Source organism: Pyrus communis, chromosome 5 (genome assembly GCF_963583255.1).
Source record: "Pyrus communis chromosome 5, drPyrComm1.1, whole genome shotgun sequence".
NCBI lineage: Eukaryota > Viridiplantae > Streptophyta > Magnoliopsida > Rosales > Rosaceae > Pyrus > Pyrus communis.
In genome coordinates, this window is record NC_084807.1 from 21,572,088 (window position 1) to 21,584,773 (window position 12,686).

Sequence of the window (12,686 nt, forward strand, 5' to 3'; positions counted from 1 at the left end):
GGAACACATGCGAAAGATTCTTTCAAAATTGTTTCAAGCATTGTGTACTTATTTGAATGTGACATTTTTGCATGGAAGATGTGATTACGAGATAGAGGCTCAAGGTCGGAAAGGTAGAGGAAGATTTGGAAATACTCTAAGAAAAGACTTGGATTTAACGGAAGACATGAAACAAAACTGAGCGCAGTGACGTTTTAGGATTCATATAGCTGACCCCACTTAGTGAGATAAGCTTTGTTGTTGTTGTTGTGACATTTTTGCATGGACACACATATGAAAGATTATTTCAAAGTTGTTTTAAGGATGGTTATATTGATGGACAGGGATTCAATCAATCTCATAAGCAATGATATAAATGCTCTTAACCACACGATTTGATCACAAAATCTCGTGAGCTCGTATCAAAAGATCATAGAAAAACAAACTGCCCAAATTAAGAGAAAAACTTTCTTACAAGACATAGTTTAAAGTGCATCACTTCTGCAATAAATACTTATCATGTGCTCAAAAATTATATCATCCGTCCAATACATGCGTGCCACATATTTTCTTTGATTACACGGGAGTTTCTCTCCTATTTTGTACAACCTTGTAACCTCAATCCAAGTACCCTTTTATGAAAAAGCCAAAGTAACAAGCCAACTAATTTTAACATTTGGTGGAAGTAAACTCCAAAGAACCCATTTTTGTATTTAATATTCACCGGCTGATCAAACACTCCTCCTCCGATCGGGCCGATCCGCAATCCTTACGATCCCAAACCTTCCCTTCACCCAAAATCCGATTCTCCGATCTCTTATCGCCGCCCCAAATCCACCGGGCAAACCGACCGCCGCCCATGAGCACTCCATCACTCTCAGGGGTAAAGCTTTTGAATTTTCTTCAATTTTCTTCCGATTTGCGTTTTCCAATTCGAATTTTTTACTGTGGGTGTTGCAGAGCGCGGGTGCGTTCTCTGGGTTCACTCGGCTATGCAAGGGCTTGGCGGTGGTTCTTATTGGAGGCCACATTGTGGTTCAGCTTCTCCCTCACGCCGTTGATTACCTCGCTCTCATTCCCGCCAGGTATCTTTTTCTCGGTTCGGACACCTGCACCGTTCGATTTTGGCTTTGTTGACTTTTTTTTTTTAATTTTTTTTAATTTTTTTGGAAACCTCGACGGTACGAGGGAAATTTTGGGTTTGTTGACTTGTGAATTGGGAATTTGCTAAAATGAATGGTGAAATATTGCGTAAATCTGTGTACAGGAATGGGTTTTGTGAAAATTTTGTGAGGTTGTAGCAGGGGATGCTGATGTTAACTCTTTTGTATATTTGTATTACAATTTACTAGGGATGCAGTGTATGGGATCACAGACTTCGTTTTTGTGTAGATTCTGTATTTCCGAAACTTAGAACTTGATTTTCCAAGTGAAGCTTAGCGCCTCCTCCTTAAATTTTTTGAATCAGATGCATTTTAGGCCCGGTTCTGTGTATGCACTCTATGCTCCTTGTTCTTTGGGTCTGTTTGGGTTTCTCCATTGGTCTTAATATCTGTGCCTTCATTATACTATGCCTTATTTTTTTCTTCGTAAATTTGTTTAACTGAATTCCAGTTGAGCAGGTTTATAATCTGACTGTGTTGAGGTTTACATGATTGATGTTGCATCCCTATGTGTGTTCACTCTATCTAATGAAGAGTGAGAGCAAGCTCATATTTTTGAATTTGGAACCTCTAACTTAATTCTAATCCAACCTTCTGCTTTGTAGGACGATTCCTTTTGTCTGGAACCTCATTACATCCGGTTACATTGAACAATCAATATATGGGGTATGCGCTTCTGATTCCATAAACAATTTTTCTGTGATGTAGTCATATACTGGAGGAGATTTCTTGACCCGCCACAGTCTACTTTTAATGAAAAATACTACTGACTTCCACACTTATTTAACAGGTTGTTATCAGCACTCTTGGTCTTCTTTTTATAGGGAAGCTGCTTGAACCTGTGTGGGGTTCTAGGGAGTTCTTCAAGTTCATCTTTGTAGTTAACTTCCTAACTTCCATATGCACTTTCGTCACTGCTATCGCTATGTATTACATTACAATGACGGAATTTTACCTGTAAGTACTAAGAAATCGGTTAACAGTCTGAGAAATAAAAGTTTTTGCAATGCTAGTGGTTCATGTTTTTGTCCTTGTTTTCATTGCTTCCTACATTTTCAGCCTTATTGCTTCTGTCTACCTCTTGTAGCATGTTGGTTTATTAGTAATATGAAAGTCAAGATGAGTAAATGGAAGTGAATGATGAACTTGGTAAATTTGAATCTAACTCTAAACTCGAACAGCACACAAATGTTTAAACAGATCATTCTGCAACTGTCAATACATATATTCCATTGTTCATCTATCTTATAGTACATAATAATTTTTGTACATGTGGTAGCCTGGTTTGTTTGCTCTCTTATCTTATTCTAAATATTGTTGCTTTATTTGGTTCATTTGTGCTAGATATATGCCTGTTTCTGGCTTCCACGGAGTCCTTTCAGGTTTCTTAGTTGGCATCAAGCAAATCATCCCCGACCAGGAGTTGCCTTTATTGAAAATAAAAGCTAAGGTTTGGACTTTTGGTGAAAATTTCTGCAGGTTATTAAATATTCCTAAAACTCTCTGTTTGGTGTTGGTTTCAATCATGTGCAGTGGTTACCATCTATCTTGCTATTGTTGTCCATTGCCATAAGCTTCTGGACAGAAAAGTCAGCAACACATCTTCCAATCTTAATATTTGGAACCTATACAAGTTGGATTTACCTAAGATACTGGCAGAGTAAACCAGAAACAAAACTCAAGGGTGATCCAAGTGAAGATTTTGCATTTTCTACATTCTTCCCTGAATTTTTGAGGTACATAATTACCATTATTTTCAAACTCTTCAATTCAAGATAGAATATCCGTAGTTTCCATTGCTCTTAAGTGTTTCTTGTTAATTCTTGCAGGCCAGTCATCGATCCTGTTGCATCTATATTCCATCGGATGCTCTGTGGAAGATCTGAAGCTTCCAATGAATCCCAAGGTCACACCCTGGGCAGTACGTCATTGCCTGGATCTGACCCCATTGAAGCATCAAGAAGAAGGTAACGTTTCTGGTCTCAAACAGCATCCAGCTTGAATGTTAAATGTTACATCTCCGAAACAAAATTGATAGGTTCCTCGTTCGGATGAACTGTGGAGGGTAACCTTCCCATCATAAATCACACCCTTACTGTTTACACAGGCTTGAACATGGGATCTTTGAACTCCAGATCCTTAAGGATGAATACATGCCACTAGATAGCCAACATGTTATTAGCTAAGGAGATTAATAATCAAATAATTGGGGAAAAAGATATTCATTTTTGTTGCTGTCTCTTGCAGAGAAAGAGGTGCTCGAGCTCTTGAAGAAAGATTGGCAGCTGAGAGGCTGGCTGCAGCGCACGGTACAGAAGAGTCAGGAAGAGATGCCGCGGAGAATGTTTAATTGCTTGGGAACTCGTGTCGTTTCTGTTCTTTGAAGAGGAGGCTTTTCTATTTTTTTATGTGTGTTCCCGCTCTCCGTAGAAATTCGAAAGAGGCATGCGCTGTCGATCTCTCTTGAAACATTTGGGGCCATTTTTTCATGTTGTACAAATACATCTTCTAGCATATATATATTTGTATCTTGGATTTAAGAGGATGCTTGTTTGATGGGACGCTGTTTATTCCCGAATTAGTCTCATGTGGAAAACTTTTATTCACCAAAATTCTCAATACAAACACTCTTTTAATAACCTTTCACTTTCATATAATTACAACTTGCCACTCCCTCTCTTCTACCGGAGAAAACTTCCTCAGTTAGTATACCAACCTTTGTTCCTAGCATCGCTCTTTAGAAAATGGAAAACCCTTTTCTTCCTCGTGGTTTGTGACATAACCAGTGGCACAGCAACCTCCGTTGTGGCCAAAAGACTTGCATGACATGAGTTCATCATCACGCGACAAATGATTGCATTGTTATGGTCTATGCAAGGATCGTTGTCAGGCAGCATTTTTTAAGACTTCGTAGAGATACAACATGGACTTCTGTTGATCGAAAGTGGTCCTTCATTGGACAAGTGGTTTCTTTTGATATTACTACTCAATCTAGTTCAGACATAAAAAGAATCACTACACTACATCACTATCCACTACCCAATAAACATGGAGAAATGCTAAGGAGTCTCTCTCAAAAGTGTGACTCTCGATGGACTCTCTGTCACCTCACAGTTTAAGGTCAATTCTTATGCCAAAATTATAAACATCGTGCCAAAAACATGATATCAGCAATAAACCAATTGGAGAAGTTAAGAAAGATGCGGGAATGGTGCCTCCAGTCATTAGACAAACAGTTTTCACCTTCATTTGATTCAACCAAATTTACAACTTCTTAATGTCTTTATTTAGCAAAGATATCAGAGAGGACAGGCAGTATAAACAACTTGGCCAGGGTTTCCATCACCCCGGGATTCCATGAGAAAGAAACTATACTTTCCGTTGCAGAATTTCACCTCACCGGAGCTGCACACAAATCAGGGGCCACATAACAATTTTGTCATCTGTCGTGAGTTCTATGTACAAATCAGCTCTCCAATGATTCTCCAGCAAAGTACTGTCGGTGGACCATTTTTTTGTAATCTGTAAAAGAAAAATATAAGAACAAGAGTTGTATAAGAGGTCTGCACAATCCAGATCAGGAAGAATACGCACTTCATCATTGGGAATCATATTTCATGATGTTCAACTACGAAACATTAGTTTACCAGGTCGACATTTTACAGCTTGTGGAAAGTAACAAATCATGGTGAATTCGTAAGCTACAAAGTCTTGAAACTAGGATGGACTGGAAGGTGGTTGAAATAAAGGACATCTAACGACAAGTTTTTGAATCCCAGTTTAAAAAACATTTGATAAGAATTATAGGGAGTAACTAACCTTCCTTATTACTCCACAGTGCAGCAGCATAGCTGTTGAGGGGACTCTCCGGGTTTGGCTCTGCAGGTAAGAACTAAATCGTCAGGCAAGAACAAATGAAATCTACAAGAAAGTTCATGCATATAAGAGCAAGCTTACCTCCCAACAGACTTTGAATGGACAGAAGTATAGTCCTGCAGTCGTATGCTGAAGACCACTTGTCCTGTGCCACATACAGCAAAGGAACAATATAAGCTTTTTGAAAATACATGAAACTGAAAGAAAGGAAACTCAATCAACAATAGACTTATAGACCGACACTATCACCCCCCTCCATAATAATAAAATAATATTTGTATTCCGCAACCCTTCCATCAATGTTCTCAAATTACCCATATGATCCTGATCTGATTTTTTTATTATTTTTTATTTTTTATTGTTCTGCATGAAGATGGTCATGGCAGCCATGAGAACTACTCTGGCTGTTGTGACGTTGTCAAGGTTGGCACATTCATGTGGGCACCGCAACGCCCCTGGGTAAGGGGCACTGGCATACTGCCATTTAAGCAGCACTCCTGAATCAGGGCATTTACATGTGGGCAACACCCTGAATGGAAAAAGCATCACAATTCGAATTATCCAACTGAAACTAATTTATATACCCTCTCTTCTACACAACCATGTGAGCAAACATTTAGATTTATCCCACCGATACTAATTTTCCATAAGGTCCCTCATGTAATCATATGGTGGACCAAATTCCTCGATACAAAAAACACTGTGACCATCATATGGTCAATTTTAACTTCTCCATATTACAGTCATAGACAGTTAGCAGTTTACCCTATTGGAGTTTAGTATCTCAAAGCTTGATACCAGTTTCATTATTGTAAATGTAATGATAGATACCTGCAGGATATCAAGACATATGTTGCCAAACTGATCAACATTTGGATGGAAGCACATTGTCTCAAACTTGACTTGCGGCGGCTTAAAAGGATAGTCCAGAGGAAAACGCAAAGAAAGCTTGTATGATAAACCCTCATACATAGTTCCTTTTCCACCTTCGATTGTGCCAACCCATGTAAAAATGCTCTCGCCTTCAGGAAAAGCCGATACTCCAAGATCTCCTCCACTCATCTGAAAACAAGAACCAGTAGATGTTGAACAAACAAACATCAGTAATACAATAGTTACTAGTCTCATAACAAGAAATACGGTCATGCATTCATCATTAAAATCTGTCTAGTAAAGAATAAAACTTCAATGTCAAACAGACTACTTTTAGGCCTTGAACTTCAAGACGATATTATTCGGCTGAGAAAATTTTACTAACACAACAATATATCCTTCCAATGAGCAACTGCCTACAAGTGAAAAGTGTGATAATGGTGGAGACTTCCCGAATCACCACACATGCAGTCATAATTTGAAGCTTTGCAGTCGACAGGCTCCACACACCTACCTAACCTCTGCATCATACATACCCATCATCCCATGATTACCAATAAGCAATAAATTCCCTCTTTTTCTTCTCGATTATGCTTCAAGTTTTCAACTTATGAACTTAAATTTGCTTCCACATAAAAACCAATTCGAGATTTCAACAAAAATCAACAACGACAGCAAGAAATCGAAAAAATAAGTACACAAATTTGAAAATTTGAGGAAAAATAAAAAACAAAGAATTGAGAGAGAGAGAGAGAGAGAGAGAGAGCATACCATGAGAGACATCAACTCCTTCTGAAGCCTACAGCACAATTCAAACAAAAGCCATATGAAGTTAGGACTTGAATTTTCTCGGGGCTGATAAAAAAAAGAAAAAAAAAAAGAGAATTTTCTCGGGATCCAAACAGAAAACTAAAGATATAAGGACTGACCTTTGAGAAACGGAGGTGGTGTCGACGGGGATGGAAGAAGCAGGAGGCTTTTTCTGACTAGTTGCTGCTGTATGGCGCTGACGCTGCTGGTGCGTGGCCGATGAGTTGTCGGCCGTCTGATTAGGTCGGACCTCCATGGCTCACGATGATCAATCGCCTCCTGATCAACGGTTGCTATTCAATATCTGATTTAACGGCTTCTGGTAGCGGTGGTGGCGATGAGGCTGTCTTTCTGTTTTTTCGTTTCTGTATCCTTCTTTTAATTCCTTTTATTGAGACTTCAATGGATGCACGACATTAGCTGTTGATGACAAGATTAGAATCACACCCCATAATAATTTATAGTTTAATCCAACAAAAATGATATAATTATAATCTAAAACAAACAAGAAAATTTTATTGATGCATACAACACTAATAGAGTGATTTGTTACAACATCATTAGAGGTGAGTCTGCCTTATTAATGAGAGAGTTTTTTTTTTTTTTTTTTTTTTGAAGTATCGAGCTTTGTCATGACAGTCTTTTAAATATCGCAAAGATTTATAGAGACATTTTAGCCGTTTCTAACCATTGTCTTGTGATCCATTGCACAAAGAATTCAACTCAAGATGTGCGATATGAAATATGAGTCTAAATTTGTCTCTAATCAGAGAGGCACGCCGTGGTTATTATTAATTAGAGGGTTTTTTTTTTTTTTGTCGATATTAATTAGAGAGTTTAAGATGTGCTTAATTTGATCTCAATTGAGAGTTTAAGGTGTGTTCTCACTCACTCAACATATCTTTTTGAGTATCCTACTTAATTACAAAATCAACAAGTTAAAAAACAAAAAAAAAAGAGTTATACTTAATTAATAAGAATATAATATCAAACATTATAAGTTAAACTTAAATAATAAGAAGATAATATCAAAATTTTGATTGGAGGTGGTGTGCAATCATAGCAATCACCTTGTTGGAATTAGATTGAAAAAGATGGTGATGTGATCATTACGAATCTTTTTTGATGCCATATATCCATGCAAAAGGATTTTAATAAAAATTAAAATTGAAGCATTTAGCAATAATTGTGAATTAAATGATACTGTACAAGGACAGAAAGGAACCTGAGACTAAAGTGCATATTACAAATTCAAACATCATATCAATCAAGCATCTTAGTAAGTGGAATGATCTGCGGTAGGCAAGTCAAAACAGTAAAAGCATAATTCAAACTCTTAAAATGTTACGTTCAGTCGTGTTTGTGAGTATGAAGTGTTTTTAATTACTTATGACTTCTGTATAACACTTACACGTGACTGATAAATCAAAATCTTAATTTCGTCCATACTTTACATCCTAACTTTTGAGATGAACTCTTAAATAACGGAGATATATCTTAATGAGCGAGAAGAAAGTAAGGGAAATGAATTGTTGAAGAAGTATATTTTTAGTAAAAGTGAAAGTGTGTGTAAAGTACAATGTGTGGTGCCTAAAAGAGCAAAAAATTCACATTACCATCATATGCATCTGCAGTAAACTTTTCTACATACAATACAATTGAATGGAAACATCCTACTCCTTGCCACTATATACTGCTGCAATGCTCAACCAAATATAGCGTACCAAAATAGGAAGGAAAAATGGAGAGAAATAAGTGGCTAGCAACATGTCCTATGATCCAACTCCATCTACTTGTTCAGTTGGCTTTTGCAAATGAAAAGTCAGATGACCTAAAGGAAACTTCATGCTGAGACTGGGTACGACGAACTGGAAGCGGAGATCGAGGCAATTCCGTTGAGCCAGGCTCTTGATCCAGATCCCTAACGTTGGTCATTTGCCTAATCTCATCCCCGTCACTAGGTCCAACATTGTTGTTTGGTGAATGTGAGGACCCTTCAGTGCCCCAATGACCCATTTCAATGTTTGCTCGGCTCGGAGATACGTAAAATTCATCGTCATTGCTGCGGTAGTTGTGGTTGTGCAGCAGATGAACTGGGGACGTGCCGCGCGAGGGACTTGGCGGCATGCTTGAGAATGGGGTGGTTGAAGGTGAATGGCGGCTGTGTTTTGTGTTCTTTTTGGCTTTGTGGTGCCAATCTTTCAGTGCTGCTGCCACTCCCTCATTGAAAACGGTAGGTTTCATGGTCGAACCCATCTATTTGATCAAACAAAACAAAGTAAATCGAAGTTAAATCAAGGCTTCATCACTCTAGTACCCCCTGGAAAATCAAAACGAAGCGAGATCATTTTTACCTGAGTTACTAGAGCATAGAGAGGCAGAGTCAAATAACTGCATAAAACTTGTACAAGGACCCTGTGGAGATCACCACTTTAGTATTGTGTGTACTAGTAAAATATTTGTACTCATTGACTAAGTTTGTCACGCCCCCAAAACCCCGAACACACGTGATAGTGTCACGTACATCCGGATCACCAAGCTACGTGCTGCAGTCACATGTTCGGGATTTTTGGCCGAGATAGAAGTAATAGCAGGTCATATAAGAAAGTGAAAGTTCAAATATTGATTAGTGTGTAAAGCTCAGTGCTCACCCGAATGAGAGCCTGACGACAATGTCTTCAGTGCTCCGGTGGAAGCAAGAAGTTATCCCAAACTCATACTGGAGGAGAAAAGAACAATTGATTAGGATATGAGACGCAGATAGACGAGGGGTTTTTTCCTCCAATTGCTCGTGAAGTGTTTTTGTATAAAACTTGTAGTCGTCGGAGTGTTTTTTTAATTTGCTAAATAAAACTAGATGTTTAATTAAAAATCTTAATTAGAGAGGAAATATGCTTACTGTACTCCATGCAAAGAAGGCCATTTGAAATGCATTCTGCAATGAAGAGGAAAAGATCACAGAAAAGCAGCATGTGAGCATATAATATCAGTGAATTGAAGAAACAATACACATGAAATTTCGATGCGTTTTGATGTACCTGAAAGAGAACAAAGTGGAGGAGATAGAGCATGAAGCGGGGGCTTCCGAACCAAAAGAGGTGATCACTGGGTTGAACAAGAGGTGCACCCTTTACCACATCCCCGCTCTCCTGAATTCTCAGCCCCATCTTTGTTATAGTCACTTGTAGTTTGGTTCCAACCATTAGGACTATCTGCAAGGTTTTTAATTACCATCAGGATCTTCTTTGTTGCTCACGACCTTAAGGCCTCGTTCGGTGTTTAGGATTGGATAAGTCACTACCCACCAGGCGAGGCCTAAATGTATGTAGCATGCATGAAACTTGAATGATATGTTTTATGTGGAACTTACAATTAAAGGGATGGTTGGTAGCCAAATATAAGAATACCATCCTGTCCAAAGAGGAAACAATTCTTGGTCAGTAAATTAAGGTTCATCACATTTTCGGAATCAATATGAAACCGTAGAGGTTCACTATAAGTTTATAACAGTAGAAACAGATGAGACCAAATTGAGTTCTTTTTTTTCCTTCGAAAATATTCAAGATGTATGGGAATCAAATTTGCACAAAATCATGGTTAAGCAGATTGAGAGCCTTGTCAGACAAGAAAAGTTCATCAATGGATTTATCAAAAGGAAGCCTTAATTGATTCGGTTCATCGTGAGTACTCCATTAGGTTACAATCAAACCGAGATTCGTATCCAGATTAATTCCGAAGAATATCTCACTTACCATAAGTGTTGGACAGCAAGAACAGCACTGCAGAGAACCATATAATTGGACTGCATTAATCAATGAAATAAAAGTTAGGTTTATAAGACAAGTATTTGACTGAAGAACCTAATGAGTTTAGATGCTTCAATTAAGAACACCAACCTAATCCCCACAATAACTTTGAAATCCTCTTCAACTGATCTGTTTATGTACTTCTGAAAATCAAATGTTGACTCACTTCCTGGTGCCAAATGTGCCTGAAATCACAACGCATAGAAATTGAATCCCTTTACGACTGGCATCAATCGCGGATGCAAAAAACTTGGGCAGATGTTGGACTCACCATGATAAATCCATGCCTCAGAGTTAAGTAATCAACCTTTGTAACTGAGTGGGAAAATTGTCTAAAGAAAGAGACCTGAGGAAGAAGAAGGAGAAACAATTAGAACACCCTTAAATCATGCCCAATCCAATGTCTCGAAACTCCATTTCATATTAAATAACACTTAAAGCACTATTTTGAAGAAAAACCCTAACGTTACTATTATTGCGTCCAACTGTTATTGCACTATACGTGAGGGTTTTTTTATTTTTTTTATTTTTTTATTTTTAAAGAAGCTTAACACTGAGTTTTAAAGTTGACTTGTTGATCAAGAAACAAGGTTGAACCTCATAGTGACATGTTACTTACAATCCAAAGGGAGACTGGTGACTTGCTCCAGAAGTTCAAATGTCTTCGTCCAAATGATGTATCCCTTGCAAACCTAAACCTTTCTGAATCTGCAATGGAAATAATTGTGAAAAAAAAAGGGGTCAACAGAAAGATTCCAGAAAGATTTATGTATTGAGGACTTGAAAGTCAATCTGGGCACCAATTAATCGCTCTTTAAGAACGAAAAACATGAACTAGAAAATCAATCATATGATAAAGAATGATTTGGATGCTTAAACCATTCATAATCTGGGATACGGCCCACATAGCTTTGAAGTTAATAAAAGGGTTTGGTAAATAAATTAAATTGAAGTGAATTACAAACCATTATAGAACTGGCGGTAATCAATTGATTTTGTCTCTTTCTCCCAAACCTTCCACGTTCTCATCTGTAAATCCAAAACAACAATGAAAAGATGAGAGAGAGAGAGAGAGAGAGAGATTCCAAGACCGTAAAAAAATTGCTAGTTTTACCTTGTATCTTCCCAAACCCAAGGTAAGGATGCAGTAGAGCACATGAAAAACTGCTAACACAAAGATAAAAATATGGAGTTGGTGAATCCCATATGAAGACACAAAGGCTACTTTTCCCTGCAGAAAAAGTTCAGTCAATTATATCCCTCACAAACACATGGTAAAAAGATAATAGTAACTAACTATCCCTTAGTTTTTACCTTCTCTGTGCAGTAATCATATCCTTTTACTGCTAATCTGCGCCTGGGATTGAAGATCTCAAGAAGTTTCCTACCATTCTTTCCAGATTTTGATGACTTATTATATTTGCAGGGATGCCAAGTGGCTCCAATACTTTTTGATATGCATATATCAGAGATTGGTTCTTGCAGCACAGTTAGGAGCAAGGATAAAAATCCCAACAGCATAAGCTCTTCAAAGAACACAAAGACAAACAAAGAAAATGGTTAGGCCATGAACCAAAATAACTCTTTATAAACCCAAAAAGAAAGGAAAATAAATGACCACAATTAGATGGTTATATACCGGATTTGATCTTCTCAAGTGCTTCAACTAGAGCTCTCTTGTCTTTCCTTGCTAGCCACTAAAAATGATGCAAGAAGAACAATAGCAGTTGCAAATTAGTCCCAATTCGGAAACTTGAGAGTTGCAGTATAAGTGGAAGCAGGAAACGGCGAAAGTGAAATACCACTACGTTATTTTATTTATTCCGTAATTCAAACGCAGGGGATCACCCTTGCTACATGGGATTTGGTTGCATTTGTATGCATAATCTGTATATTTGAATTTCTCCAGTGATAATCTTAAATAATTTATGAATTGAGAATATTAATTACCTTTCCTATGAGGTGGATCGTATGTTCAATGAAGATTGAAACTGCAAGCAACACAAAACAGACCACAGCAACAGCCCATGTCGGTGTTTCCTCTAGTGTACGCTCTTTAGCGAGTTCAGCCATTACAACTTAATTCTACTGAAAAAAGCTCGCTACCAAAAAGTGCTTTTGCATCCAAAATAATGAGTTCGTCCTTGTCATTTATAAGGGAAAATTTTTCTGCAGAAGG

General features: G+C 37.8%; 3 protein-coding genes across 4 annotated transcripts; 1 reads left to right on the forward strand and 2 right to left on the reverse strand.

The window, feature by feature from the left end:
• The first annotated feature begins 609 nt into the window (after positions 1–609).
• Positions 610–3,703, forward strand: LOC137735603 (rhomboid-like protein 19). Its single transcript, XM_068475034.1, has 8 exons — positions 610–862; positions 940–1,064; positions 1,748–1,808; positions 1,933–2,099; positions 2,487–2,592; positions 2,676–2,878; positions 2,972–3,109; positions 3,390–3,703. Exons 1-8 carry the CDS (start codon positions 839–841, stop codon positions 3,490–3,492), a joined length of 927 nt encoding a protein of 308 aa, XP_068331135.1. The 5' UTR covers positions 610–838; the 3' UTR covers positions 3,493–3,703.
• A 638-nt stretch (positions 3,704–4,341) lies between these two features.
• LOC137735604 (uncharacterized) lies at positions 4,342–7,244 on the reverse strand. The gene is made up of 6 exons (XM_068475036.1): positions 6,821–7,244; positions 6,663–6,690; positions 5,850–6,080; positions 5,100–5,163; positions 4,962–5,021; positions 4,342–4,664 (listed from the first exon to the last, which is right to left on the reverse strand). Exons 1-6 carry the CDS (start codon positions 6,955–6,957, stop codon positions 4,609–4,611), a joined length of 576 nt encoding a protein of 191 aa, XP_068331137.1. The 5' UTR covers positions 6,958–7,244; the 3' UTR covers positions 4,342–4,608.
• A 1,041-nt stretch (positions 7,245–8,285) lies between these two features.
• LOC137735602 (MLO-like protein 6) lies at positions 8,286–12,676 on the reverse strand. Of its 2 annotated transcripts, none has more exons than XM_068475032.1 (15): positions 12,458–12,676; positions 12,147–12,204; positions 11,822–12,033; positions 11,622–11,738; positions 11,473–11,536; positions 11,127–11,215; positions 10,779–10,853; positions 10,598–10,692; positions 10,454–10,503; positions 10,072–10,133; positions 9,740–9,913; positions 9,601–9,636; positions 9,353–9,420; positions 9,056–9,116; positions 8,286–8,957 (listed from the first exon to the last, which is right to left on the reverse strand). In XM_068475032.1, exons 1-15 carry the CDS (start codon positions 12,578–12,580, stop codon positions 8,499–8,501), a joined length of 1,743 nt encoding a protein of 580 aa, XP_068331133.1. In that variant the 5' UTR covers positions 12,581–12,676; the 3' UTR covers positions 8,286–8,498. The 2 variants fall into 2 exon arrangements, with proteins under 2 accessions (XP_068331133.1, XP_068331134.1); XM_068475033.1 differs by having other exon boundaries at positions 10,072–10,112; positions 12,458–12,673.
• Positions 12,677–12,686: the final 10 nt, after the last annotated feature.

Coding starts and splice junctions, on each gene's coding strand:
- LOC137735604 (XM_068475036.1), bottom strand. CDS start 6,957: ATGGAGGTCCGACCTAATCAGACGGCCGACAACTCATCGGCCACGCAC. Junction 6,691..6,820: donor ACCACCTCCGTTTCTCAAAG/GTCAGTCCTTAT, acceptor ATTGTGCTGTAG/GCTTCAGAAGGAGTTGATGT. Junction 4,665..4,961: donor ACTGTGGAGTAATAAGGAAG/GTTAGTTACTCC, acceptor TTTCTTTTACAG/ATTACAAAAAAATGGTCCAC.
- LOC137735602 (XM_068475032.1), bottom strand. CDS start 12,580: ATGGCTGAACTCGCTAAAGAGCGTACACTAGAGGAAACACCGACATGG. Junction 10,854..11,126: donor CACCAGTCTCCCTTTGGATT/GTAAGTAACATG, acceptor CTTCTTCCTCAG/GTCTCTTTCTTTAGACAATT. Junction 10,504..10,597: donor AAAGTTATTGTGGGGATTAG/GTTGGTGTTCTT, acceptor TGATTAATGCAG/TCCAATTATATGGTTCTCTG.
- LOC137735603 (XM_068475034.1), top strand. CDS start 839: ATGAGCACTCCATCACTCTCAGGG. Junction 1,809..1,932: donor TTGAACAATCAATATATGGG/GTATGCGCTTCT, acceptor CTTATTTAACAG/GTTGTTATCAGCACTCTTGG. Junction 3,110..3,389: donor ATTGAAGCATCAAGAAGAAG/GTAACGTTTCTG, acceptor TGTCTCTTGCAG/AGAAAGAGGTGCTCGAGCTC.